Source organism: Pleurodeles waltl, chromosome 3_1 (genome assembly GCF_031143425.1).
Source record: "Pleurodeles waltl isolate 20211129_DDA chromosome 3_1, aPleWal1.hap1.20221129, whole genome shotgun sequence".
Lineage (NCBI taxonomy): Eukaryota > Metazoa > Chordata > Amphibia > Caudata > Salamandridae > Pleurodeles > Pleurodeles waltl.
In genome coordinates this window covers 228,149,903-228,177,651 of record NC_090440.1, presented here as the reverse complement: position 1 = coordinate 228,177,651, position 27,749 = coordinate 228,149,903, and the positions used below count along the sequence as shown (strand labels likewise).

The 27,749-nt window shown below is 45.1% G+C and overlaps 1 protein-coding gene across 2 annotated transcripts in view; it reads right to left on the bottom strand.

The window, feature by feature from the left end:
- Positions 1 to 1,115: 1,115 nt before the first annotated feature.
- Positions 1,116 to 27,749, bottom strand: part of ADPGK (ADP dependent glucokinase) — a 59,848-nt gene continuing 33,214 nt past the window's right edge. The window contains exons 2-7 of one of the 2 annotated variants that reach the window (XM_069222247.1): positions 9,160 to 9,385; positions 8,164 to 8,226; positions 7,824 to 7,944; positions 5,573 to 5,769; positions 5,338 to 5,436; positions 1,116 to 3,829 (exon numbers count right to left, since the gene is read on the bottom strand). In XM_069222247.1, the coding sequence (XP_069078348.1) occupies positions 3,275 to 3,829; positions 5,338 to 5,436; positions 5,573 to 5,769; positions 7,824 to 7,944; positions 8,164 to 8,226; positions 9,160 to 9,385 (1,261 nt within the window). In that variant the 3' untranslated portion in view covers positions 1,116 to 3,274. The remainder of the gene's footprint in view (positions 3,830 to 5,337; positions 5,437 to 5,572; positions 5,770 to 7,823; positions 7,945 to 8,163; positions 8,227 to 9,159; positions 9,386 to 27,749) is intronic. The other variant, XM_069222248.1, reaches the window with a different exon arrangement.

Here is a 27,749-nt window from a genome sequence, read left to right as displayed (position 1 = left end):
GTGGACTACATTGCAGCTTGCAGGCGCTTTACCCCACACCTCAGTTAGCTCCTGCCGAGTTTGCACCACTAACCGTGGTTGCTACGGCGGACTCTAGGGACGCAATTGGTACCCAAACTTTACCTAGTTTGTATTAAGGCTCTTCCCGTTTCCGATACTAGGCTCATGGAATCCTGAGAAAGATCTCGGTCGCATGCTCTCCCAAAAAGTCTGGGAGGCATGCTGTGCACAAAGCAGATTAGTCTCACTCAACCAGCGACACAAATTCCTGAGAAGGGCCTAGATCACGCCCATGGACAAGGCCCGCATTGACCTGAGCCGTTCTCCCGCATTCCTCAAATGCTGTGAACCAATTGCTAACTTTTCACAAGTCTTGGAAATTTCCCATGGTTAGGCGCTTTTGGTGTGAGGTGCTTGATCAGTTGTCTGTTATTGATAGTTGGCCTCGTCATCCTCACCCATTCACTCGTCCTTCTCGGCTACACTGGTGATCTCCCGAAGTCCATTGGACGCCTTACTGCGATTTCGCTCCTGCTGGCTAAACGGGAGCTTTAATTGGGCTCCAAAAATGCGCCAATAGCGAGCTTTATGCCTAGCAACAGCCTGTAGCGTCTAGGCCAAAAGAGATATGGCAACCGCTGTGGGATTATGTGACTACACTTGCCTCTTTCCCTGCCAACATCACAGTCTTCTAACAGCACAAGTACATGTTGAATCTACCCTCTCTATCTCACTTTCTTAATGTCATTTACAGGCCACTGCTCAACTGCCCATTGATTGTCAACAGTAATAATACATATGATTTTTATTGATGATCTGATATCTGCATGTGACAGTGTTTCTCTGATCATACTGCATTGTCCTTTGTATGTTCTTTGTTATGCTTTAAAATGATAAATAAGAAATTAAAAAATCTTGGCAATGACCGAAGGGAGGAGAATTCTAGTACTAGATAAGGATGGGAGTAAATGGCAAAGGGCTGGAGAAATAACAGAAAGAGCAGTTCAAGTCTGATGCAGGCACCTCACGACTAAACACACACCAAAGGACCACTTGAGCACATAACATTTAATGGTTTAACACAGAAGGTTAAAATAAAGTTAAAAGCAAAGTAGTATGTTATATAAAAATGTTTATTGTACAAAGTTTTTCTGCATCTTCATAACATGATTGATGAGGACTGTGCCAAACTTGGACTCACTTCAAAAGCGGGAAACAAATGTGGCTGGATTCATCCGACACTGACATGACCAGCCCTGTTAAGGAAGGACAGAGCAGAAACTTTCCGACTTTACACAATATGGTCTTCCTCAGGGTACTTTCTTGAGAGTAAGTACTTAAATAATGTCCAGGAACATTTTACAGCTTTTTGACTACCTCTGTAACAGCTTCTCTCAAATACTACTCGAGTTTTAAATGCTTGCACACCAACACCTATTATCAGGACTTGGCTATGAAAGCCAGGACCTTGGAACGTTTCATTTTGCATCAGCTCTTCCCTATGGATGTTTGTGCACCTTATACCATTTTCCTACTTTACATTCTGAAAATATTCCCCTAAACCAAACGTCCCCAACAAAATGCCCATGGGGAAGGTTCCAAGACAGATGTTCATGATATTCATGATAGGTAGAGGTTACTTAAAATTAATTTAAATGACACCTGCATTCATAGTTCGCGGTCTCCCTCAAAATCAGGCATGAAACCAGCCTCAAATCCACGCCGGACAGCTCAATTCTGATACCACATTCTTAGACACTGTTAAATGCTACAATCAAACATAGAAGTAGTCTATCTGGGATCAGCTAGTAAGAAACTGACACTCTAACTTGCAAAGATGAAAAAAAAATAATAATAATAATCCAATCTCTGGAAGGGCATGTCAATAAATGAGAGTCCAACCCTAAGAAGGAAGGACACTTACTAGTCAATGAAGTTGGTCATCTCAGTTCTGCAAAAGGCGGGAGCTTCTCTTCAGTAAGGTGGGCACTGCTACTGACTCATATTAAATTACCTCTCCACCACAGAAGATGAAACCCACAATCTGCACTTAATTCCTTGGCGAACTATGCCCAAGTTGTGTGCAATCCTAAAAGAGGATATAACCAATCTCCCACAGCACATGCCCACCATAAAATCTCACCAGGCTTCTTGCCATATAACAATAAACGAACTGTGCAGAGCCAAGGAGACTCGGGGTGTAGTACAGAGCAGAGGCTGTGCGGAGCATGAATAATCACAATGTGATTTTAGGGTCATCCTTCCCTTTGCCACACAATCATGTTTACCTCAAACTTTCATCAGTTAACTAAAAGCCTTGAGGACTCTCACTCTTGGTCTGAGGCACTAGTGGATTTCGGTGGCCAAGAGCCACAGGCACCCTCACAGCAATAACAACTAACACAGCGGTCACAAAATCTATTTGGTCTCTGTCAAGCACATTTTTGTTACATCAAAACTAAAGACTTACAGCCAATTGAGAAGAATGCACACCTTCCCCTTGCTTCACTCTTCCTAATACATATGCGCATCCCTATTTCACTAAGCTTTATACATATAAGAACGTACAAAAGTGGAGGACGTGGATTATACAAAAAACTGTACATTGCTCTGCAAACGGCAAAGCTGCATTAACACTTGACCATTATCTATCAAGTGCAGGGTTAAGACTTTGAAGGATTGCTATAAGTGAGGGTAAGTTTCCTCACAACATGAAACATCCTATACCTTAATGTGGGAAAAGAAATATTTTGTGCTGCCTGAGGCAGTAGCAAGGTTTTGCAACAAGCCATAGAGGTACAAGTTATGCTAACCGGTGCTATCACCCTGTCTGAGCAAGAGGGAGAGGTGAAGGTCCTAAAATGTTTATCTACGAGCCTTAGGAAGAGGGCAGAGTACCGACTATGTCCCCATAGTTTCTCAAACAAACTGTTGAGATACATGAACACAACATCTGCTTGAGTAGCAGACTTGAGAGCACCTCTTAGTGGTAGTGCCCACGGAAACTCCCCAAGGCATCATTCTCTTCTATTCAAGACTGGATTGTGTGCATCAGCTACATCAGACCTAAAAACGTTTTAAAGAGCTTTTCAACGTAATCCTTCTGTTCGATATCCTGCCTCATCTTTGGTGAGACGGACCCCTCCTCAGCAAAGCACACCTACATAACACCTAGCCTAGCCTAGCCTGCTCCTTCTAAAAAGGAGCAGTCTAGAGGGTCCAGTCATCACTGCTCCCAGTCACAACACATCTTTCTGGGAACAGCAATGCGCACTTACTGATCTGCCACCTCAGAGTAGAGAAGGCCTTGAGCAGAAATTGCATCTCCAAGCCCCACTGTTCGCACAGGATCTTTGCATATTAAGACAGGGGTGTAGAAGAAAGAGACAGCACCCCTCTTCCAGACAGAAACAGGTTCCAGAGGGTTGAAAGATATCTCAATGGCATCATCAGTGTAAGAAGTCATGAACTCCACAGGGGCCTTCAGGACAACGCGACTCATATCAATGTCTTCGGTGGCACACGCTTGTGTTGCTGCTACCCGGGCTCCAGCAGCCACAGCTGCCACCTGATTTGACCAATATCCCTCCACAGTGGCCAGCACATGGAAGGCCAAAGTGTGGAAGTGAACTCGGGTGAGATCAGATCCCCTGCCCTCTTCTGTCCTTCCGTTCTCCTGCAGAAGCCAGTATATAATGTCGCTGACCACTCCAACATCTGGTACACCATTCCAGGTGGTGAGGGATGAGTGTGGTCCAGAGGAAGACTGGGTGAGGAAGAGCAGCTCTTGTTCATTCAGGCCGATGGAATTCAAGAGGGGGAAAACCTGCTAACAGAAAGAGATGGATGAAACAGCAGTACTCCCTGAAAAGGTTCTGCACAAGTCTTTGATATGATGAAAAGATCATGGAATCCTTTCCTCTCATGACAAACATTGCAGTACCACCACCAAGACAGCTGGAAATAAGCCTCAATGCATTAAGAGTTTATAGTCTTAAGTACTTGCTTGTCCCCATGAAAGGGGGCATTAAGCACTGCAGAAGTGAATATCACCTCCATAGATTAACACCAAACAACACCTTGATCCTATGATGTAAAGAAGTGCTCAACAGATAATTCCCACTGACAGACCTACTGATTACCTTCTCAAATTAAGGCAGTTCAACTGCCCAAGGCTAACGGATATTTTCACTCCCTTTTCTTCATTCCTTTTACAGGTTCGCATGACAGTATACAGTCTGAAGTAGAAAAAAGTCTCAGAATTAGTTCCTAATCTAGAAAGGAAAGGAGGTGCATTCCAGATATCCCTTACCGCCACTCCTGTTCCCAGCCCACCCACATGCCATCAAGACTATTTTTAATTAGTGACCTTCATATGATTTCATCCCAACTCAACACACGCCTTCCCATCAGTGGATGCTGCTCCAGGATCAACAGGGAACAAAACGAAGGGAATGAAAAGTAGGGGGATAAAGCGAAGCTGGTACGGAATCTCAGAAGAATCACCTTTGGAGTCCATCCAGTCTTCATTTCAATTAGCAACTATCTGACAGGCAATTGTGCAAAACTGACTTGAAGAACCATCAGTAGTGGATCATAGAATTGCTGGCTCAGGGGATCGAACCAGAGTGTGGTGATGCTCTTGAGTTTTATTTTATCTTTACACTTTTACTGAGTTCCCTGCCTTACACAAGGTCTGCATCTGTCCGAGTAAACCCTATGTGACTATATTAGACATGAATAATTAAAAAAAAGAGTTGGTGTATCGTGTGGTGGAGAAGGTTATTTGAATGCATCGCTGTGCCTCATAATTTGTGCACCTTAGTCTCAGGGAGGAAGAATGTGACCCCCCTATTGAAACACATCAATCTTCCTAGTTTCCACACACACGGATATATAAAAATGTTCAGAGGGAGAAATGCTGGGATAAGGCTGTGTGAGCCTTGGCTCCTTCTAAGGGCCTGGTGTTTCCTCAGGGTCTAGCTCAAAATATCTCTGCCACTATTACTGCCACCTATATTATTTTTCCTACTACTCCCACTCCTTCCCACTTCTTCTTAAACTGATGTCCAGTAGCTGAAATAGATGTGTTGGTTGGTTGACATTGGGTTATATTATTTAGCCTGCAATCTGGCATATAAGGGAAATCTAATAACCAATGCAGAGTTTCCTTTTTGGAAAACCAGCATTGATGAGTTGCAAGTTTCGAGGGCTCTATAGCTTACAAATAAAGTAAGGATGAGAAAGGAGGAGGAATGAATGGGAAAGGGCGAGGGGAGATCACCGAGGAGGGTAGGATTAGAGAAAGAGGGGACATTTTGGAATAGTACTGATTACCTGATGCATGATATTGTTCATAAGATCATGGTCAACCATACTGGCGAGTTCCAAATGCACAGGAATATCACTAGGAATGTCAGAGATGGAAACAACAGCCTGGGAGGGAAAGAAAATGAACAACAGTTACTTAACAAGTATTCAACTCGCACAATGTTACAACTGGGGCAGATGGGTAGTAGCAAAGGTTCTTGCACAAAGTCACAATGGCACACCAGCCTGGTGAGTTACTCACTTCTCGCAGTCTGCTTTCCCGCGTTTCTGGGCTTTGTCCCTCCATCATATGCAAACCAGACAGGACCACGAGGTCTGGCTGAAACTCCTCCAGGCTTGCAACAAACACCTCCAACATGTTCATGGCCCCATTGGACACATCGTGTGAGAAGATGAAGCGACTGGCACTGGGGGCTCGAGTTGATCCCCACTGCTCTCCTGGTTAAGGGGGTAGAGCAAATCAAGATATCAGCAGCTGCAGCACAAACCAAATCTTCCATTTAAGCGGTTTCAGAAAAGGCAATGGGAATTGTTGTTTAAACTGCACTCTCTCCATTCTGATGCCCTCCAGGAATCCTAGCCATGTTTTCATGTTCCTAGATACAATTCAGAAAGAATATTAAAATGCACTTGTCCAGTGTTGCGCATTAACTTGCTAGATGTTGTCAGACCCGTGCTCTTGGTCTTAATAAACTCCGGAGTAACCACGAAATTGTTTTAACACATACAGCCAGCTGCCCCTGAATCCCCAGGAACCAGATATACTGCTAGCTCACTCAACATCCTCCTTAGACTTTACCTCTCAATGAGTAGGGACTGCAGAAAATAGTAAGTTCACAGTACAATAGAGTAGATGTCCGTATTCTAACTTAAAAAATACTAGACTTTCAATTCATTTTAAAACTCAACGGCGTAGTAAAAATATGAATAATCTTTACTTTTCTACCACAGTGAAATGTGTGAGGGTGGCAATCAAACTTTCTGTAACGTTGGGGTCAGGAAATTAGATGCTCTATGCGAAATAGGGATCACCGGAGTGTTTGTTACCTAAAACTCAGGCCAGGCACAATGTCTGACCTGTGCAATTCAGTTCAGAAATTACGCTCAATATTTAATGTTCGGATTTACTTATTACTGGGTGTAGTGGGCAAAGCAAATCCAATGTCAGAGGTGGTTTGGGGGAATAATGCGCCAGGCCGGCTATGTGCAGGCAAGGCAGCATAGAAGCCAGCACAGTCTCACGGAGAAGCAATGAGAGCTGAATGACAGGAGTAAAAAAATAAAATAATGGCAGAAGTGCGCCCATTTTGCATATACAGTCTTTGCCCATTTCACTCTTGGCGTTATGGTACTTGGCAATTTCTTGCGCGAATGACTGTCACTTAAAATTATTGAAGTACATGCATGTCAGTGTATTTAATGCTATGTTCCACTGAAAAGCACAAAGAAAATTGAACATCAATGTTAGGAACTTTAATGATGAAAAAGAATGGTGGAAAATTAAGAACCTACAAATACCACAGTGTCACGTTTGAAATGAAATCGAAAACGGGCCACATCTGCCAAGCTTTATTGCGGGAAAGACAACAAATGGGAAACAAACCTAATTGTTTAAATGCGGCCATACCACTTGTTTATAATCACATACATTATTCACATCTACACACACAAGCAAAATTCACAGCTGTATAGACCATGGCTATATAATACATTGATTTGTGTACATGAGTAAAAAGAAATTTAAAAAAAAACACTGATAGTTGTACACACCTAGAAACTGGAGTGGACTTTTTCAGGGCAACACAAGTAGACATTTCATATATTGAAAGGTATGGCACAAGCAGATTCTTGCACTGAACCACTGTATGTCGCTTCCCATCAGGAGGCATGTAACCCATCTTAAATTCATTTTGGTCTCTGGATAAAGAGAGATACTCGCAAATGTATGACAATTCATTTTTATTTTCTTCATTATAAATCAGTGTTATTAGCGCGACTTTAGATTCCTAAGATGGGGACGAAATGACCCATTGTACCTTATACTGCTGAGTCCTGCCGTCTATGCTCTGGTGTATTCTTTCTAGGAACTACATGTGGACAGGAATCACCCGTGTGATAATCTTGTGTCTATCTACCACATAGGTCGATATACATTGCATATCCATTTCATACACATATTCATGTCCCGTTCCTACTCATTCAAACTGAAAGGCATTATCTGTAAAAGATTTCCACAGCTGGCACTAAACAGGGAAGATTTAATTAATTCTGGAATTTATCCCAAAACTACCATAAGGGGTACATGGCAAGAATTCACTGTCCCCTCCAAAGCCTGCTTTAAGCAGTACATTGAACACCTCCAGGTTTTAAACATGCCCTTACACTCCCGTGTTCCCACATAATGGCAACAAAATGCAGTCTTTGTGGGGAGGCATTGAACTGCCACCTTGTGCCCCCAGATGTGGGATCTCCACAGTCTCCAAACTCGTTACCTGCTTTGAACTCCAAGATCAGGTGAAACTCATCTACCTCCTGCAGGGATGCAGGGGGGACCGCAATCTGCTCATCAAGAAGCTGGTGAAGTTTCGGCCCGATGGGGCCACAAAGAAGAACCTGCAAACAGCGTAAGAGTTAGGAAAGACGTGTCTAGGGTTAAACAAAAGGCAGCAAGGCTTGGACTGAAGGAAACAGTCAAGAGTCAACCAGACAAAGACAGGCAGGAACAATTGCTAGACCCTTGCAAAACAAATACATAAAAAAGAGGGCCACAGGGACACAGATGTGACAGTGGAAGTGCACCAAAGTCATCCGTTTACATCAAATGGAGCTTACCGTCAGACCAGGATTAGATGCCAGCTTCTGACCAATCAGAGCAGCATTTCCTCCAACATAGATCTGTAAAAGAAAGAAAATCACTGAGTCACTGCCAACAAACCTGCCAATCATTCTCACGCGTGGCTGCGTGTACTTGGAATGTACGATGCTACCTGGTTATAGCCGAGAAGATCTATTTATCTCAGTGCTCCATGGTTATGCCACTCTATAGGCTCTATCTTGAATGTAGGATACTGCCATCCAGGAGGGTGATTATCACCTAACTCTACAACAGAGGTGACAGCTCGCCAGGAGTGAGTATCCGTGGCTGTGCAATGCAGTTTTAAGTGAGAAGAGAAAATCCCTAGCCCTCAGGATACATTATAGCCTATAGCAACTGACAATAATGCATTACAATTCAGTTTTATTGGCAGTACAAAAACCCTGGCATGGTAGAAGGAACAGAAGAGAACAGCTGATTCTCCGACCAGCTGTTTCCACGCTCCGAACCAAGTTTACATTCCATTTTACATCACAGCATTCCCCATCAAAGTTATCTACTGAATTATACTTGGACATACTTACCTTAGCCTAGAACAAATGTGAATACATTAACAAGGGGTTAACTTATACTTTATACTAGTAAACCATCGAGACCACTTGTATAAGGGATGGTTAGCCACTAAAGTGATCATCTTCTCGGTCAACAGAGCAAGCGCCTAACACTCTTTAGAACGACTTTGTCCTACTACTACTACTCCTATTACTAATAAGAGCCCCCACTGGGCTGCACTTGCAAGATGCAGGTGGCTTCCTGCTGCAGACCCCCACCCCCCATTATCCTCTGTGGGGGAACTGTTGAAACACAGACTCGGTCCCGTCACTAAAAGCCTGTTCCACCCTTTTAAAGAGCTGATTACATAGATCTTTCCTCCCTAAGGCTTAAACACTATTCCCTCTCTTTCTGGAGAAAGATCAAAACGCAAGTCTGTTACCAAACCCTCGCATTCATACCTGCGCCCCTGGATACTCGGAGGCTGCGCGTGCGATGGCCTGGAATGCCTCCTTATCACTGAAAAAGCGCTCGGCTGCAACCCCCTGACTCATGAAGTGGATGAAGGCTTCCTTTAGGTCTTGCCTAGAGCTTAGCACCTCATGATCTCTACCATCACCAGGGTCCAGTCCTAGGGCTTGGAGAAGCTTCACCCCGGAGAGCACCACATCCACACAGGCATTCACCCTGGAAGAAAAAATACGACAGAATCACACATGCAGCACAAAATCATTGTCATTTGCATTATCAGCAACTTTAAACTAGTATTATTTTAAATTCAGTACAATTAAAGCATAAAAAAACCTATCATATATAGATTACAAATTAGGCACGACTAAATCATTAACATTGGGATCCCATGGAGTAGCGTGCCACCCATTCACAAAGGGCTGCAGCGCCTTGTCAGTGGTAGTAAGTGCTATACAAATACTCTCATCATATTGTAGCGGCGCACTTTAGCACCCCCAGTTAAAGTCCACAACACATTCAAGAGTAGGGGTCTTCAACCTTTTATATAATAAGAGCTATGTCTCATCAATGAAAATAGTTCAGAGCTACTAACGGCTTTGAATATAGTTGCAGTAGTGAACACACCACATAGTCACAACAGTGACCAAGCCTTGCATGATTACTAGTAGTTACCACCAATATGTATGTGACAAAGTATGTACGACTAGATACAACATTCTTAACTCCACATTTACAAAATTTGAAGATACATACCTTCAAGATAGATGTGGAGTTAATGTAAATAAAATTATGAATGCTTACCTTTTTTTAAATTAGTTTTTCAGTAATTTTACAACAACAGATACAAAACATCCATAAATGCAGTGTATTTGCCATCAATTTGCCAAATACTCATAATAAGAAAAGAGACGAATATGTGCTGTTCATAGAGTTAATTCTCAACCCACTCTCTACTCTCTTTATGTAACATTATATCAACAGTTTATCTCATAAAACACTAATGCACCTTATCTTTCATCATATATACTCGTGATCTGATGTCAACTCGTCAATAGTGGCTACATTATATTAATCTCAAATGTTATATTTAGTACATCATTCCCATCACTTTTTTCCAATGAGCTACAGGAGCAGGTCTTTTGCCTGGCACCTTATAGACAACCGCAACCTAGAGGTATATTCTCCACATCTTCTGTGTCCGTAGTGTCGACTGGATGTATTAACAGGCAATTACATAAGGTGTCTCAAATGTCTTTGGGTTTAAAACATGCAGGAAGCATTTCTGCATATAAATCTCATTGATTGTTAGAGGAGATTAGGTCAGTCAGCCATTCCTTGAATGTAGGTGCTAGTCCCCTACCCCAGCGACAAGCAGCTCTGTGCTTTGCTAACAAAGGGCTAGCGCTACAAATTTCCTAAAGCATACCTCAATCTCACCTGTGAGGCCCCGCAAAGCAAGAAGGGGGGTAAGCGTCGGGATGTGTTCAGTCATTTCTCGCAGTGCAGTTTCTATCTCATACAAATACATTTGTATAGGTCTACAGTCCCAAGTCAGATGTAAAAAATCAGCCCCAGCCACGTTGCATCAGTTGTATGCGCCATCTGTGCGCAACCCATATCGATACAACCGCATCAGGGTGTAATATAGTCTATGGAGGACTTTGTAGTGTATAATAAGCAGTCGACTGCTGGTGGCAACTTTTTCCATTTGCACAGAGCAATCACTCCATATAGTGTCTGCAAGGTCAGAGTCTATAAATGTTTGCCAGTGATTCGTGTTTGCTCTCCGATGGATAAGACTTCTAATTGTGTGGTGGGGTATATAAATGCTTGCCCTTTGTGATGCTGTGGTGGTCAATATTATGGATTCAATATTCTGTCTGGATGAGGTGAGAGTTAAAACTCTATATTGTAATAGAATACCAACCACCCAACGCATGAGACAGGGTTACTAGCATCAATGTCAGGAAAAGCTTAATTAATATAAAACGCCTCCACTTAACTAATGAAATAGCAGCTGCAGCAAAAATTGTCCAATGGTACAAAGGAAATGGTAACAGCTAAAAATCTTAACCCCGTTTGACCTATCATTGAAAGACCAGCTTCAAATAGGTTTTGGATTTTTAAACCATTTTCTTTTCAAACATCAATATATCATTTTCTCATAATACGTGTATTTCTATAAAAAAATCGCTTTTCATATTGGGTTAACACATTCAAGGAAAATCTTGTTTTTTTGCAAGGGAAAGAAAAGTCACTTTTTGCCTCAAAAAAACTGTTTTCATGCGTTCCCAAATGCCATCTTGTGATTTCCCCTAGTGCAAATGCATCGCATTGACGGATTCTACTCCACCTGCCCAGGCATTACTATGATATGCCCTACCACAATGCGAAAAACTACTGCATGAAGCAGCCATCAACATAATTATTCCAAGGATTCCCACGTTAATGGTCAGCAATTAGACTACAATTATGCACAGAGAAACATTCAAACAGATATGTATACATGCATGCATACACCATTCCTACTGCCTGAAACAACTAAGTCCAATACCTGAATTCACTCTCAATCCAGTCTTTGCTATCCTTAGCTGCAGGCTGCTAACACACAATCATCACATACTTTCACTCTGTCTCCTGCACTTGCAGATTCTTATGACTCCATTCTGGGTAATGCTAACACCACTTTTCTGGCCCCGGCCTTCACTCTGTGCAACATACTGTATGGTCGATGGAGCGTGGCTTAGAAAGTGACCAACTTCTAAGTGACTTTGTTAAACTGAGCATGGAGACAGGAGGTCAAGATTGTTACCTTACGCTCTCACAATCTGTGTAAGCCTGTGTTCCTTCCATTGGTTTAGCTGAAAGCCACTCCAAGGATACAGATATATATATATATCATTGAAATTGCTTTGCGTAGAGTTGCAATTTTCAAGTGGCTAGTGGCTCGGTGCTAGGCTGCGCTCAGTGAACCAGCGAGCTACTAGTATTTCCCGAGCTAACCTCTGGAGATCTCGGTTCTAGAAAGAATCTAGTTTTTGCATCGGCAATGAAAGAGGCTTGAACGTTAAAGCTTGAAGAGTGGTGAAGATCGAGTAAACAGTTCAAATGTCATAAGAGAGCCACAAAACGTTACTCTATTAATTAACATGAGTCTTTCCATAGCAAAGACTGCGCAAAGAAAACTCTGGAACCGCTAGACTAAAGCTAACTACCCAAGCCTTTGCTTGGTTAGGTGAATGTTAGAGAGAAAGAGTGAGAAAGAGATAGATAAAGAGCGAGAGAGAGCTGGAGAAAGAGAGCTAGAGGGAGAGATAGAGAGTGATCTAGATAAAAATGGAGAAAGACAGTGATAAAGAGAGAGATAGAGATAGGTACAGAGCGTGAGACAGAGCGAGATTAAGATCGAGAGATAGATAGAAAGCGAGATAGATATAGATAGCTAGAGATAAACAGATAGATTTCTGGAGGGAATACTAGAAAATGAAAACATGTGCATGCGCCACTGAGAGACATATTCACTAGACATTCAGCTTGCCCACCCTTTCAATGTTCAGGAACACTGCAATAAAAACAAAAACAAAAATAACTATAAAAAAGTAAAGCAGTTGAGCCGATAATGCATTATTTTCACTTATGCAGATTTCGCCCAGAGCGTTTGCCAGAGAGATAAAGCAAAAAGGCCTGGGCTGGACAGGGGGAAGAAAGATATACTGGGTCTTGTGTGCGACAGAATTCCCTCCCTTGTCAGGTGGCCACGGAGTGCTTGGGCACTACCCCATTTTAGGTTTTGCCTGAGACAGCATGCATGTGCTGCCATTGAAATAATTTGTACCCCAAAAAAAAAAAAAAAGCTTAAATACAGGGTTGGATCCTGCCAAGTAATAGACAATTGGTTGGCTTCAAAGTCACTCATTTTGTTGCTTCTAACTGATTACCACATCCTAGTTCCTGCTATGTCTTCAAATGTTTGCCTCTGCCATAGAGTATAGACCAAGTAGAGTTTCCTGTCTGCAGCCAGAGCCCTTCCACCGGCCGTTTTCATGCACTCTATAAGAGTCCATGTTTCTCCAGTCACTCCCTCCTCTACTGTCCATGCTCTTCCCCCACCCCCACTTGCTCTCCATTCTGTTGTTGTTGTTCCTTCCCTCCTCCTCGCCCCTCCTGCACTCTATTGTGTTGCTGCTCCCGTTCCCCTCCCTCACGACTCCCTTATGCTGCATGATCTATATCCACCGAGTTGCTAACTCACTGCCCCCCACGATTCCCCTGCCCACTCCAACCCTCCAATCCCCCACGAAAAACACTAGAAAAAGCCAAATATCTCTTGCAGATGTAAGTGCTATTTGGCTTTGTTTTATGTTTTTATAGCCATTGCACAGCAATGCGGGCTACTGTGCAACCTGACCAAAAAAAATAAAAAGTGCTATGATGCAGTCAGTGCTCGCCTCGCCATAGTGTATTTTGTTATCATCTTTTTTTCTTTCTTTTTTTTTTTTTTTTTTTTACTTTAAGCCATGTTATACATCAGCCTGCGATGCTGGCAACATGTTACAAAATACAATGACAAAGACAATATATCTTCCACAGGTGAAACTTTTTGGTTTTGCCAACGCTTGTTCAATTCACCCACCCATATTGCCCAAGGGTGGAGAGTTCATTCACACGCTTCTCTACATTAGGAGGTGTATGTAAGGAGGGGGGATACTTTTCCCAGAGAAAAAGAACAGCCATTTGTTCATGTTTTAAGATTTGGCAAAGGCCCAGACATGGATACTTAAATAGGGCCTATTTAAAAAAAAAAAAAAAATCTCTGTTTATTTTTAACATGGCTTTGCAGCGTTGTTTATTTTAACTATGTATCATTAACCTCATTAGTGCAGGCATTGGTCACTGGCCGACGCCCACACTACCTCCCTGGTGCAGGTCACAACCAGTGGGCGACACCAGAGAGGAGGTTAAAAAAAAACTGGGAGACACAGAAGATCTTCCGTGACTCCTGCCGCCCCCCAACCGCCCGTTTGTGTGCTGACATCACCGTCTCTTTACCTGCTCCGGTGGGGAAAATGGGCCCAAACGGGCCTCCCGACGTTCGGGAAGGCCTAGTTTGAAAGGTGCAGATTCTCCCCTTTCGCTGCGATCAAGGGCCAGGAAACTCCACTAGACACCAGGGATTTCCCTTTGTGTGTGTGGGGGGGTAGGGTGGTTATCTTAAAAAAAAAATAATAATAATAATAATAATAAAAAAAAAATATGACAGGGAATCACCTGTGAGGAGGGCGACCCTATATAAAAAATAAAAAAACGCTACCCCGATTGAGTGCCTGTACCTAGTGCCTGCGTCAGGAATGGATATCCCAGGGTCAACAGTTGTTGTGTTTTTTATTTTTAACCAAATTGAGGTTTGCAAAGGATTCTAAGTAACAGAACCTGGTGAGAGCCCCACAAGTCACCCCATTCTGAATTTCCCTAGGTGCCTAGTTTCCAAAAATATATAGGTTTGCTAGGTTTCCCTTGGTGCCGGCTGAGCTAGAAGCCAAAATCCACAGCTAGGCACTGCAAAAAACACGTCCGTTTCAATTGGAAAAATGTGATGTGTCCACGTTGTGTTTTGGGGCATTTCCTGTTGCGGGCACTAGGCTCACCCTCACAAGTGAGGTACCATTTTTATCGGGAGACTTGGGGGAATGTTGGGTGGAAGGAAGTTTGAGGCTCCTCTCATATTCCAGAACTTTGCAGCACCGAAATCTGAGGTAAAAGTGGTTTTGTTTTGCAAAAGTTTGAGGTTTGCAAAGGATTCTGGGTAACAGAACCAGGTCACCCCATCCTGGGTTCCCCTAGGTGTCTAGTTTTCAAACATGCACAGGTCTGGTAGTTTTCCTTAGGTGACGGCAGAGCTAGAGGCCAAAATCCACAGCTAGGCACTTTCCAAAAAGCACGTCAGATTTCAATCTAAAAATGTGGTGTGTCCATGTTGCGTTGCCTGTCGCGGGCATTAGGCCTACCCACACAAGTGAGGTACTATTTTGTATCAGGAAACTTGTGGGAATGCTGGGTGGAAGGAAATTTGTGGCTCCTCTCAGATTGTAGAACTTTGCAGTACCCAAATCTCAGGGAAAAGTGTTTTTTTTGCCAAAATTTGAGGTTCGCAAAGGATTCTGGGTAACAGAACCTGGTCAGAGTCCCACAAGTCAACCCATCCTGGATTCCCCTAGGTGTCTAGTTTTACAAAATGCACAGGTTTGGTAGGTTTCCGTAGGTGCCGGCTGAGCTAGAGGCCAAAATCCACAGGTTGGCACTTTGCAAAAAACACATCCGATTTCAATGTAAAAATGTGATGTGTCCATGTTGCGTTTCCTGTCACGGGCATAAGACCTACTCATGCAAGTGAGGTACCATTTTTAAATCGGGAGACTTTGGGGGACACAGAATAGCAGAACAAGTGTTATTGCTTCTTGTCTTTCTCCACATTTTTTCCTTCCAAATGTAAGACAGTGTGTAAAAAAGGCATCTATTTGAGAAATGCCCTGTAATTCACATGCTAGTATGGGCACCCCGGAATTCAGAGATGTGCAAATAACCACTGCTTCTCAACACCTTATCTTGTGCCCATTTTGGACATGCAAAGGTCTTCTTGATACCTATTTTTCACTCTTTATATTTCACCGAATGAATTTCTGTACACCCAGTATACAATGAAAACCCATTGCAAGGTGCAGCTCCTTTATTGGCTCTAGATACCTAGGGTTCTTGATGAACCTACAAGCCTATATATCCCTGTAACCAGAAGAGTCCAGCAGACTTAACAGTATATTGCTTTCAAAAATCTGCCATAGCTGGAAAAAGTTATAGAAGAAAACGTGGACAGAAATTGGTCTTTTTTTCACCTCAATTTCAATATTTTTTTATTTTTGCTGTTACTTTCTGTACGAAAACCTTGAAGGATATACACAAATGACCTCTTGCTGAATTCAGAATTTTGTCTACTATTCAGAAATGTTTAGCTGTCCGGGATCCAGCATTGGTTTCACACCCATTTCGGTCATTAACTGGAAGGAGGCTAAAAGCACAAAAAATAGTAAAAATGGGGTATGACCCAGTAAAATGCCAAAATTGTGTTGAGAAATGTGGTTTTGTGATTCAAGTCTGCCTGTTCCTGAAAGCTGGGAAGATGGTGATTTTAGCACCGCAATCCCTTTGTTGATGCCATTTTCAGGGGAAAAAAACACATGATTTCTTCTGCAGAACTTTTCCCCATTTTAGCTGTATCATGGTTAATTTCTTGGTCTCCTCCAGGGGAACCCACAAACTCTGGGTACCTTTAGAATCCACAGTATGTTGGGAAAAAAGGACGCAAATTTGGCATGGATAGCTTTTGTGGACAAAACGTTATGAAGGCCTAAGCGCGAACTAACCCAAATAGCCAAAAAATGGCCCAGCAGCTAAGGGGTTAAGGCAGCTCTAGAACTCATTTTTAGGTGCTTTCTGATTGTATCCTCAGTTTTAAATAGGTACTGATAAGAGGAAAAAATAACGGCTTTAGGTGATTTTCCAATTTTTTTTCCTACTGAGCTGGACATTTTAAGACTGGTCATATCAATAAAAAAAATGCCCTGGTAGTATCCCTAGGTGTGCGCCGTCCATCCATGACGGAAAAGCCACACGTGGCAATTTTCAACTACCCAGATACTGTTTATGAAACTCCTGTGGATAAAGTTTCGACCCATTCCCTACCTTGTTAAAGGGAGGCGGTTGACAATAATTAAGTGGGGCAGCCCTCGTGACATTTATGCCCTCCCTTTCATGGTATGTCCAAGAGCACGGGCTTGGATGTTAGTTAATAAAAACCCTAACTTTCTCCATGGGTGGGTTTCCTCTTTTTATGTTGCATGAGAGGATCACAAGGCTATTGCTGGTCCGGGGCTTATGTATTGGTAGCATTCTTTAATAGGTGAGCACAATTAGCTTTTTTTAATACTTTATCTTAATTGAGTAATCAGGAGTTTGGAATACGAGTGCATTTAAAGTACCATGTGATTGTGAAACAGTATCTTCCAACATGATGCACCATCAACAACCCTTGTGGGAAGTATGGCACATCTTTGGGCTGCTGCAATGAAGAACCTTGTTTTTGAGCTGCAGGGTAATACAGGATGATATGCATTGCACATTTTTAAAAAGGAATAGGTACAATAGAATGTAGTGATTAACTTTAAGTAGTATGGGTAATGTGCATGGTACACTTTTGAATGGAAAACAGTGGATTTATATCTTCCAGCACAATGAACTTTTCTAGGGATTTGTGCAAAAAATAGGAATGCAACCCACTACTGTGTTAACAAGGTTACGATTTTAACAGTAGGGGTTGATCCACGGGGGTTACATAAAGCACTTTTATAATGGAAAAGTGCAGTATGAAATTTAGTGATAAATAATTCCTATCACACATCTAATTATCAGCTACCCCTGTGGAAAAGCACAATGTGCTTCATTTTGGATTTAGTGCAATGAAGTTGTGCAATGAAACACAGTAACTATCTCTATTTTGAGTCATTTGATTTCAGGGGTGTGGAATTCCTATAGCCTGGACACCCAGGACATATTGTTTGGGGTCAAGGACTTTTCATGTTTATTTTTTCCTTGGGACAAGAAGGCCCAACTCCCTGCAGCACAAACCCTTTGGCTGCCAGTTTCCAGGGAAGGGAACTGTCAGCAGTTCAGGTAATATTTGTGCCCATTTGTTAATGCTGTTCGAACTTGTATTTATGGTTCAATAATGCAAAGCCTTTATTGTTAAAGTTGTAAGGACCCCATATATCTTTGGGGTGCGAGCCCTCCGGCATGAGCTCCCAGAAGATCATCAACTGCTTCTGACAATACGAAGCATCCCGCAGCCACTCACGGATCCGAGGCACTCCACCACGACCCCAGCTCATCGCAACCCTGCGCTTAGCCAGCAACAACAGCAGCCCTATCAGTCTTCTGTGAACAGCCGGGACCCCCTCAACATAGCCTAACAGGGCAAAATTAGGAGTGCATGGCAGCTCAATATCAGTCATCTTCTCAATAAGGCACAGCACCTCCATACAATATGCGCTCACTCCGGCAAAACGGCATGCGAGGTGAAGAAAGTCTGCGTCAGGGGCCCCACATCTTGCACAACGCACGTCTACTCACAGCCCCATGCGTCTCAAGCTGCTAGGAGTATGATACAGCCGGTGAAAAAACTTAAAATGAAGGAGGCGTAATCGATAATTAGGAGACAACTCTCTCATATGCGCGCAGCATCTGCGCCACACCTCATCTGAAATAGCCTCACCAATGTCCGCCTCCCAGCGCACTCTCGCCCCAATCTCAGTTCCAGGTGACTCACTCTGCACACAGGCATAAAGCTTGGTAATATGTTTCCGCGGGGACCGCGTCTGGTATAGGAGCTCCAGTGCCCAACACACCGGCGGCCTCGTAGGGAAGCAGGGGTGGCACAAGCCCAGCATAGCCCCAATTCTGAGCACAAATAGCCAGTTCATCGCAGTATCAAGCCCACCACTTAACGCCGCTTCAGCCGAGATGACCAGACCATCAGAAAACCAGGAGCCCAAGGTAGCCAGGCCAGGCTCGCGCAGGAACTCCTGCACACGCGCATCCCCCGACAGCTGCACGTCCGCAATATCCAAAATTGACATCGTAGGTGCAAACGGCTTACTCACTTTAACACATCTCAGCAGCGTGGACCAGACCCTCGTCGTACAGGCCGCAGTATTAATCTCACGCAACCTGGGTCCCCACCATACGCGACAGTATCAGGCCATACAACATCTGCTTCAGGTGCCAAATGTGGCAAATACCTTACAGTGAACAGCCAAAAATGTGCGAAGTGTGCCTGCGTGCAATAATAATAAAGCTCTAAATCCGGGGCCGCCAGCCCACCCATCTCAAACGGAAGCGTCAATCTCTCCCATGAAATTCTGGGCTGCCTACCGGCCCAAACTAACTTCACCAGAGCAGATCTGAGCCTTTTCAGAAAACTCACAGTGAGAACAAGCAGTAGGTTTACAAACAGATATAGAAACTTTGGCAGAATTACCATTTTCGCTATGGCGATACGGCCAGTCAGCGAAAGCGGCAGCGAACGCCAAAGCTCCAATTTTTCTTCCAACCATGCAAGAGCCCTGCCATAATTCTCCGACCAGAGAGTGGTGACATCTCAGCTCAGCCAGACACCCAAGTACCACACCTGGCCGTCAGCCCAGTCAATTGAGTTTCCAGAGGGAACCCGCGCCGTAACCGCAGAAAGGGGTACCACCACCGACTTTGACCAGTTGATGGTTATTCCAGAGAGCCACCCAAAACACACTATTTCATCTAGCAGAACATCAAGATGTCGCAGTGGGTCACGGACATACAGAGCAACATCATCCACATACATCGAAATTAATATTGGCCTCTGCCTGAATGTCAAACCTCTGTGATTGTGATGCTGCCGCAATCGAGTAGCCAGTGGCTCCATTGCAATTGCAAAAAGCAGCGGGGATAATGTACAGCCCTGACGAGTGCCTCTAGCTATCAAAAAAGGATCAGAGAGGGTACCATTCACTCTCAGCCGGGCAGAAGGACTCGAATACAGCAGCCGAATCAGTTGTATAAATCTGGAGCTCAGCCCCACTCGAGCCAACAGGGCGAACTTGTACGGCCATGCCAGAGAGTCAAAAGCCTTGGTAGCATCTAAAAGTACCACCGCTGCGCATACATCAGGGTCTAGTGCTCCGCAAACTGAAAATAGGTGTGGAGATTATGCGTTGTCGAGCGGCCCGGTACAAAGCCAGACTGGCCCGGTAACACCAGGGAGGGGGGAGGGGGATGGGGGCAAAGGCTACTGCCGCAAAGCAATTAACTTCGCCATGATCTTATCTATATTAATTAATGAAAGAGGACGTAGGAGTCCCAGCTGCACGGATCTTTCCCTGGCTTCAAGATAGTCACAATAAGGGCCTCACGCAACGAGGCAGGAAGAACCCCCGTATCCAGGGCCTCTGCATAAACCTCTAAAAGGTGTGGCTCAAGGATATCCGCATATTCCTTATAGAAGGACGCTGTTAAGCCGTCTAGCCCAGGAGCTTTATCACCCGGCAAGCTGCGGATCGCCTAGACTACATCATCCACCGGAAAGGGGGCATCTAGATATGCCACAACAAACTTATATCCTCAAAATAATCAGTTGAAGCAGCTGCATCTAATCCAGTAGGCTCCGCGTACAGATAGGCATAAAATTCAGTGAGAACACGTGTAATCTCATCAGTACCACTGTAACGGTCACCTGATGAATATGATAATTCTACAATGTAATTACTTGCCCACGGCTTACGGAGCATTCCTGCTAGCATACAGCCAGCTCTCTCCCCATCACCATATCTTCTCACTGCAGCATACTTCCCTAAGAAGCAAACCTCACGCAGGGCAGCCTCCTCGTACTTTGTCATCTTACAGCCAGCTCCCTCCTCAGCGCCCTCAACACTCCATGTTGCTTAGCAATGCAGATACCACTACTTTAAAAGCCTCCTACACCGTCCCAGCGGAAGCCACCCACACACGATTCTCAGTGAAGTAATTCAAGACAGCTTCATGGATCTCAGTTCTGACTACCCGATCTCTAAGAGCACCATTAGAGTGTCGCCACATGAAGCCCCAAGGGCCCGCGCCCCCCCCCCCCCCCCGGTACAGACAACTCCAGCAGAACTGGAGAATGATCCAACAGTGTGCGCGCCATGTGCCTGACTGAGCGCGTCCAGAGCTCAGCATCTATCTATACGGGACCAGCTATTATGAGCATAATTGACACAGGTACCCTCCCTGTCAGAGCCATGCTTCACCCTCCAAATATCTACCATGGCACCCTCAGTCATCACATGCAAAAGGGCCCTAGCAGCCCCCACATGCTGCGGCCGAGCCGACCTCTCACGGTCGGCCACAGGGTCCAACACCACATTAAAATCCCCCTGACCCCCCCCACCCCCCACAGCAAGGTCCCAGATCCCAGCACGTCAATCTGTTGGCCCACCTCTCGGAAAAAATCCGGGTCGTCTGTGTTTGGACCATAAAGCGACACCAGCCTACCGGGCCTATCCAGCAGCGTGCCGCGCATCATAATGTAGCGTCCATCCGGATCCGCAATCATCTTTTCAGTGCGCCACTGCAGCCCCTTCCTGATCAAAATCGCCACTCCTCTAACATAGCTCGAGTAAACAGTGGACTGACACTCGCCGATCCAGCCAGCCTTTATCCTATTGCGGGTAGCCGCAACCAGGTGGGTCTCCTGCAACATGCAAATGTCAATCGCGCGGCGCTGTACATAGGCAGACAGCAGTCTCATCTTGCGCCTATCATTTAGCCCACGTACATTCCAAGTGAGGCAGCGAACAAGCATCCCACTATTCCCAGTCATACTGAGTTGTCACCCAGCCACCCAATCCTCCACACCACATATTCACAACGGTGACAGCATGCAGAAAGGGAAGTAAGACAAAGAAAGAATCCAATCCCAGAACAACCCTAACCCCCACCCACGCTGACCCCCCAAACGGGTCTGTGCAGAAAATGCAACAAGTACAACAGAGCAGCCATGTTATATATTAGAAACATTGACCAGCAAAATAGCAATAGGGCAGTGGGTGGGGCCAACAGCCCCCCAGCTCAGCAAAGACCATTTAGTCATTGTCACTCAGGGCTCCTTTCTCTCCGCCAGAATCTCTCGAACCCTCCAACCGCGCCTTTTGGGGAACCGATTTTGCAAACTTGGCAGCCAGTTTCGGATCAGTAAAGAAATGCAGCTTTCCTCTATGCTGCACACGTAATTTGGCTGGATAGATGAGGGAGTATTTGGCATCTGTCTGGCTAAGAGGGCACTTGACCGGCAGGAAGGCCCGACGGGCAGCCTGGACCCCAGGGGTATAGTCAGGAAAAAAGTTAAGTTCAATGTTATTGTAAATCACCGGTCTACACTCTCTGGCCAGTCTAAGCACAGTATCTCTGTCCCGGTGGTTCAGCAAGCGAACCACTATAGGACGCAGCGGATTTCCCGGACGCGGACCCAAAGACATATGGGCCCTCTCCACCACCAAGACCTGGGAGAGATCACCGAGAAATAGCGCAGTCAGCATCGTCTCAACATAGTCTTCCATATGGCCCATAGCCATTGACTCAGGGAGGCCGATGATACGTATAAATATTGCGGCACGCCCGGGCCTCCAAATCCTCATTATTGTTACGGATCACCTCCAGCACGCATTCCATGCGTAGCAATTGCTCCCCGTCTCCACGGCATCCATCCTGTAAGTCTGAAGTACGTGATTCCATCTGCTCAAATCGGACCTCATGACCATCCACCAGTTCCTTTAAACGATCCATCTGCTCAGTCAGATGGTCAAGCTTAGCATCAATGCCAGCCAGGCTATGCTTGAGGTCTAAGAACATAGCCTTAACGGAAGAAGCTGAAGCCCCCTCCTCAGGTAGCGAGTCGTCTGCCGAAGAACCGGCTGCCCTGCTCTTTTTCTTCCCCCCTCAAAGGTGAGTTTTGACTGTTTATGATCAGCCTTCCCCATTCTCTGCACAGGCCACTAGGACAGCGATCACGAGTGCATCACTCCTCTTCAGCACCGGGCACCCTCCAGGCAAAGCCACCCAGGACAGCAGCGCCAGAAGGGTACGGGCTCCAAGTCACTGATCCCGGTCAGACCAAACCCGAGCTATGGATCAAATGGTCGAGGACCCCGCAGACACGATCGCAGCATCCGTTCAGTCACAGATAATCAGCAGCCCAAACGAGCATCCGCAACACCAACGGGACCTGCGGCTCGAGTACCGTTTCCGATTGGGCCCAATTCAGGTCCAGGCGCCGGGCCCAATTCAGGTCCAGGCGCCAGGCCGTGGCATATCAAGCAGTAGCCCACTCTCCACACGTAAAAAAGAGTGGCGGGGGGTAGGGGGAGACAATCCAAACCCCCACCGGCACCAGACTGCAGTAAGCACCAGCCTAGCGCACCAGCCCAAAAGCCGCAAGCCGGCAAGGTCAGCCCCTCACACCTCCCGTGGCCCTGCAGCCCTGCAAGAATTCACAGACGGGGCCCGCCAGGGAAAAAAGGAAAAGAAAAAAGAATAAAGGAGGGCCAACTAATGCGCGGACAAGCTGGAGGGAGGGGGGACCCACCATAGCCCCTGCACCTCGTTGAAGGGACCCCTGAGGCTCAAAATATCGAGAGGTCACGCCCCCGTGCCACCCCCAAGGATGCACAGACTACAGCATGGCCCCCACCACGCAGGTGCCCACGGCCCGATCAGACCGCCGAACAGGACCCCCAGGGGGCAGGAATCCAGCCACCAAGAGCGTGCACACTCAGTAAAACGGGGGGAAGGAGGCCGCCTAATGACACGGCCCCCAGCAACAGGAAAAAAATGCGGCCCAAAATTGTTAAAAATTAAAGGGATCGTACCCCAGCGCCCCCGGAGCAAGCGTGCTGGCAGCATCCCAGCCCGCCATCACCGCCGAGGCCCGCGCCTTTCAACTCCAGCAGGGCCCGCCCGGAGGCACCAGCTCTCACCTGTCACCAGCCGGTAGACTTCAGTGCCACCCGCAGCCTCCTAAAGCTTCCCGGTACCATTTGCAGTGCGGCCCGGGAGTCGGGAGGCTGCTCAAAAGGATAATCGGGAGGATTTATTCCCCCCCCCAGCAGAGCCTCACGACGTGGCGGCCATCTTGCTGGTCAGCCACGCCCCCCCATGTAACTATATAGTTAGCCCCTTGAGGGAATAACCACACAAAAAGAAAATGGTATTAAATAATGCAGTGTAACCATATATTTAGCTCATAGAGGGCATAGCGCATTACACATTTTCAGGGATAGCAGGCCTATAGCAATGATATTACAAACAAGGCCCTTAAAACACAAGCTATTCCCAGCTGTAAAACAAATGTTCCAGCTATGAGAGTGCTTAAAAAGACATTGAATTGTGGGAAGGGTTATTATTTTGGGGTTCCCATTAACCAAGTGTGGGGACCCAGAGATGATGTAGACGGACAGAGCACAGTGCTGAATGTTTTGTATGTGGTTCCATGGTGTTAGGACCACCACACGCTGAGTTATGAGCAAAAATGTTTTGTAAAAGTAATGCCTTGCAAAGCATTAAGGGACAAGTTTCCAGAGTGCAGTGAAATTGTAGTATCTGCTCTCCCGCTGTGCCGGGAGAGCAACTTTCGCTTTGAGGATTTCTGTTTTATGTAAATCATTTACCAATTTTGAGTGTTTTAAGGGGAGAGCCACAAGAAATTACTCTGATTAGGTAACTGCGAACAATGTGACCAGCTCTCCAATACCACCAATCAAGTTCACGCTGTTGTGCCTGCAGCACGAAGGGGAGAGGAAAAGAAGAAAAAATAAAAAATAAAATTAAAAAAATAGTTCATCACGCTGAAGTATATCAGTAATCGTGCAATAATCCATGTAACAAGGGCAGTCTGCAAGGCGTGAAAAAACATCCTCAAGACGGGACAAACGTAAAGCATTTACCAATTACATCAAGTGATTTTTGAAAGGCTAGCCCGGGAACGAATTAAAGTGATGGGCGTGGTTACAAGCCCACAATACTTACGCGCTCACCTAAAAAGGGGGGATGAGAAAATATCAGTAAGAGACTAACATCTATTGAAACATACATACACACACACACCCACACGTCCTAAAAGAGTAAAGTTAAAGCAAAATTAAGATTGACAAACTTTAAAAGCAGCAACAACACAAAACCTGAAACGATGGGAAATTTCCAAGATGCAGTACAAAGTCGTAGTTTCCACACCTGCCTTATTCCCCTATAGCTCCCATACATTTCAATGTGATACATATAGTAACATTACATTATGGACAGTCTGAAAAATGACATCCGTAATAAAAACAAGCATTGGGAAAGCCACTACATATGGCTTGAATACGCTAATACATGTAAACTCAGGAATACATATACAGACTGTGCAGTGTCACTGTGCAAACTGCAGCAAGACACTGCAAGCTTGGGAAATAAAAGAAATAGAGCACTAACATTGGAGGCACCAAAAGAGACAGTGTGCTTGTTTTTCCTCAGTCAGATTCCATAAGAGCAAAACGCATACCCAGACATAGGGTTTGCTTCTGGCTGCACTGCAGGACTCATGTGGTCCAACCATCGGAAACCGGTCGTGGGCTGCTTGTTTTCTAATTCGGAAGGGCCATGGCTTAGGCGTTCAGGCTGCACTGTTCCTACTGGAGCTGAACCAGGGCTCCCTTGTATACAACTAGCTTCTGCCTTTATTGGCCCAGTGAACTGAAAAAATGATGAACTGGAATAGGCCCAGAGTCATTACAATTGGCTCTTCTTTATTCAAGTATTCTATTCACCACATGTTTGTTTTTCTCAGTGGTTACAACTGTGGTAATGTATGTTGTCCCTTTCTTGGTCACAGTTGTCGCTGCTATGGGAACAGCTGTTTTTGCTGTTGCCCTTGCTGTGGTCACACTTGTGGTCGATAAACGTTCCCATGCCTTGCGGGCACCTGCTGTGGTTGTCTCTATCAGGGTGGCAGTAGTGGTCATGGTCGAGGTTGCAGTTATGACTGCTGAGGTTACAGCTGTGGTTCATCCTTTTCTAGCAGCTGTTTTCGCTGCTTTTGTCTCTGTTGTGCTGCCAGTTGTAGTTCATGCTGCGAAGGTACCCTCTGTAGCAAACGCTGTTGTCACTGCTCGCCTCTACCTAGTGACAGCTTTTGTCTTTACTCTGATTAAAGCTGTGGTTGTGACTGATGCTGTCCAATCTCTTGGCAGCTGGGTCGTTACTCTGGTATGTGCTTGGATTACAGTTGTGCTTTAAGGTGGTTGTCACCGCTGCAGCCTTTGTTACTAATATGATAATATCTACAGATGTTGCGACTCCTTATTGATGCAGTGGTCCCTGCTGTAGTGCAAACTACTGCGGCTGTCGTTGCTTCTGTGGAAGCAGCCGATTGATGATGTGGTTCCACTCGTGGTCACAACTCTGGTCTCAACCATGGTGGGGACTGTACCCTAGCTGTCGTTACAGCTGTTGTCACTGCTGTGGTCCCTGTTCTACTCGTATTTGTTGTGGTGCTGTGCGACCTTTTCTTGCTGATGTGGTGGGATCTGCTGTCGCATCTGTTGTGGTACTGTGATGCCAGCTGCAGTAGCAACCATAGACGTGGTTGTTGTGGGAGCTATTGTCACTGCTGTGATTTCAGCTGTGGTAGTGGCAGATGTTTTTGCTTTTCTCCCTGCTGTGGCTACAGATCGTGTCACTGCTATTGTCCCTCCTGTGCTGGCGGCTGTTGCAGTGGTGATTGCTGCTGTGATTACAACACTGGCCGTCAGTGCCATAGTGGTAGCTGTGGTCTCATATAATTGCTGCTATCATCACAGTTGTTGTTGCTTTGGGTACTGCTGTGGTGAAAGCTGCTGTCTCTCTCATGGTGGCAGTTCTGTTTTTTTGCTCTGGGTAGAGCTTTGGCAGCTGCTGTGCTTGATCGTGGCTGTCATCACTGATATGGTCCTTGCTGTATTTGAAATTATTGTTGCAACTATTGTTACTATTGTGGTAACAGCTTTGGTTGCAGCAGTTGTGGCAATTGTTGCAGCTTCTCTTGCTGCTGCTGTTCAAGCCCTTGCAGCTTATTCTTGTTGCCACAGAGGGCTGAATGATTGATGTCATGGTTACATTTGCAGTCAACTGCTCAGGCATTTGCTATGGTGTTAGCTTTGTCTACTACAGTAGTTCCTGGTGTGCTTAAGGCTGCTACTGCTGTGGTAGTGGCTGTAATAGCAGCTCATGTAGCTGCTAGAGTAGCAGGTGTTGTGGTTCCTGCTGATGGGGCAGCTACTGTTCCTGCTGTGGTTATATCTGTGATCACTGTTGTTGTCCCTGCTGTGGCCATAGCAGTCGTCGCTGTTGCTATTGTTCTTGCTGTGGATTTAGTAGAGGTTGCTCCTGTTGCCCTGCTGTGCTAGTAGCTGTTGTCCTTACCATAGTGACAGCTGTGGTCGCTGCTGCTGTGGTTGTATGTGTGTATACCTTCAAACACAAAAGTTACATATTCACCATATGCCACCCTATCTACTTGGTCGTACCATAACGCAAACTCTTACAGACTCATCCACGTACTAATTCAGTTTCTGCATGACTAATTTGCATTTTACACAGGTGAGAACATTACCGGGAGATTGACACTATTTCACACACTTAAAACCTTTTTTTAGGATACTTACACAAACCACACACCTACCTGATTTCTGTAGAATCTTTAATTTTAAGAATATTTAAGAGACCATATCCGATGGAGATCTTGCTTTTTTCAGTTTTTTTGTAAAAAGCTATAAACTGCTCAATAAAATCAAATATATAAAGATCTACCTTCTTCACATTGCCAGAAAATTCCAGTTATTGAGATAAAACACAGATGACAACAGTCAACCATTTTGGATTAGTTGAAATACTACACACGAAACATCTAATCCATATTACAACATCAGGAAGCCACCACCACTTCATTTGT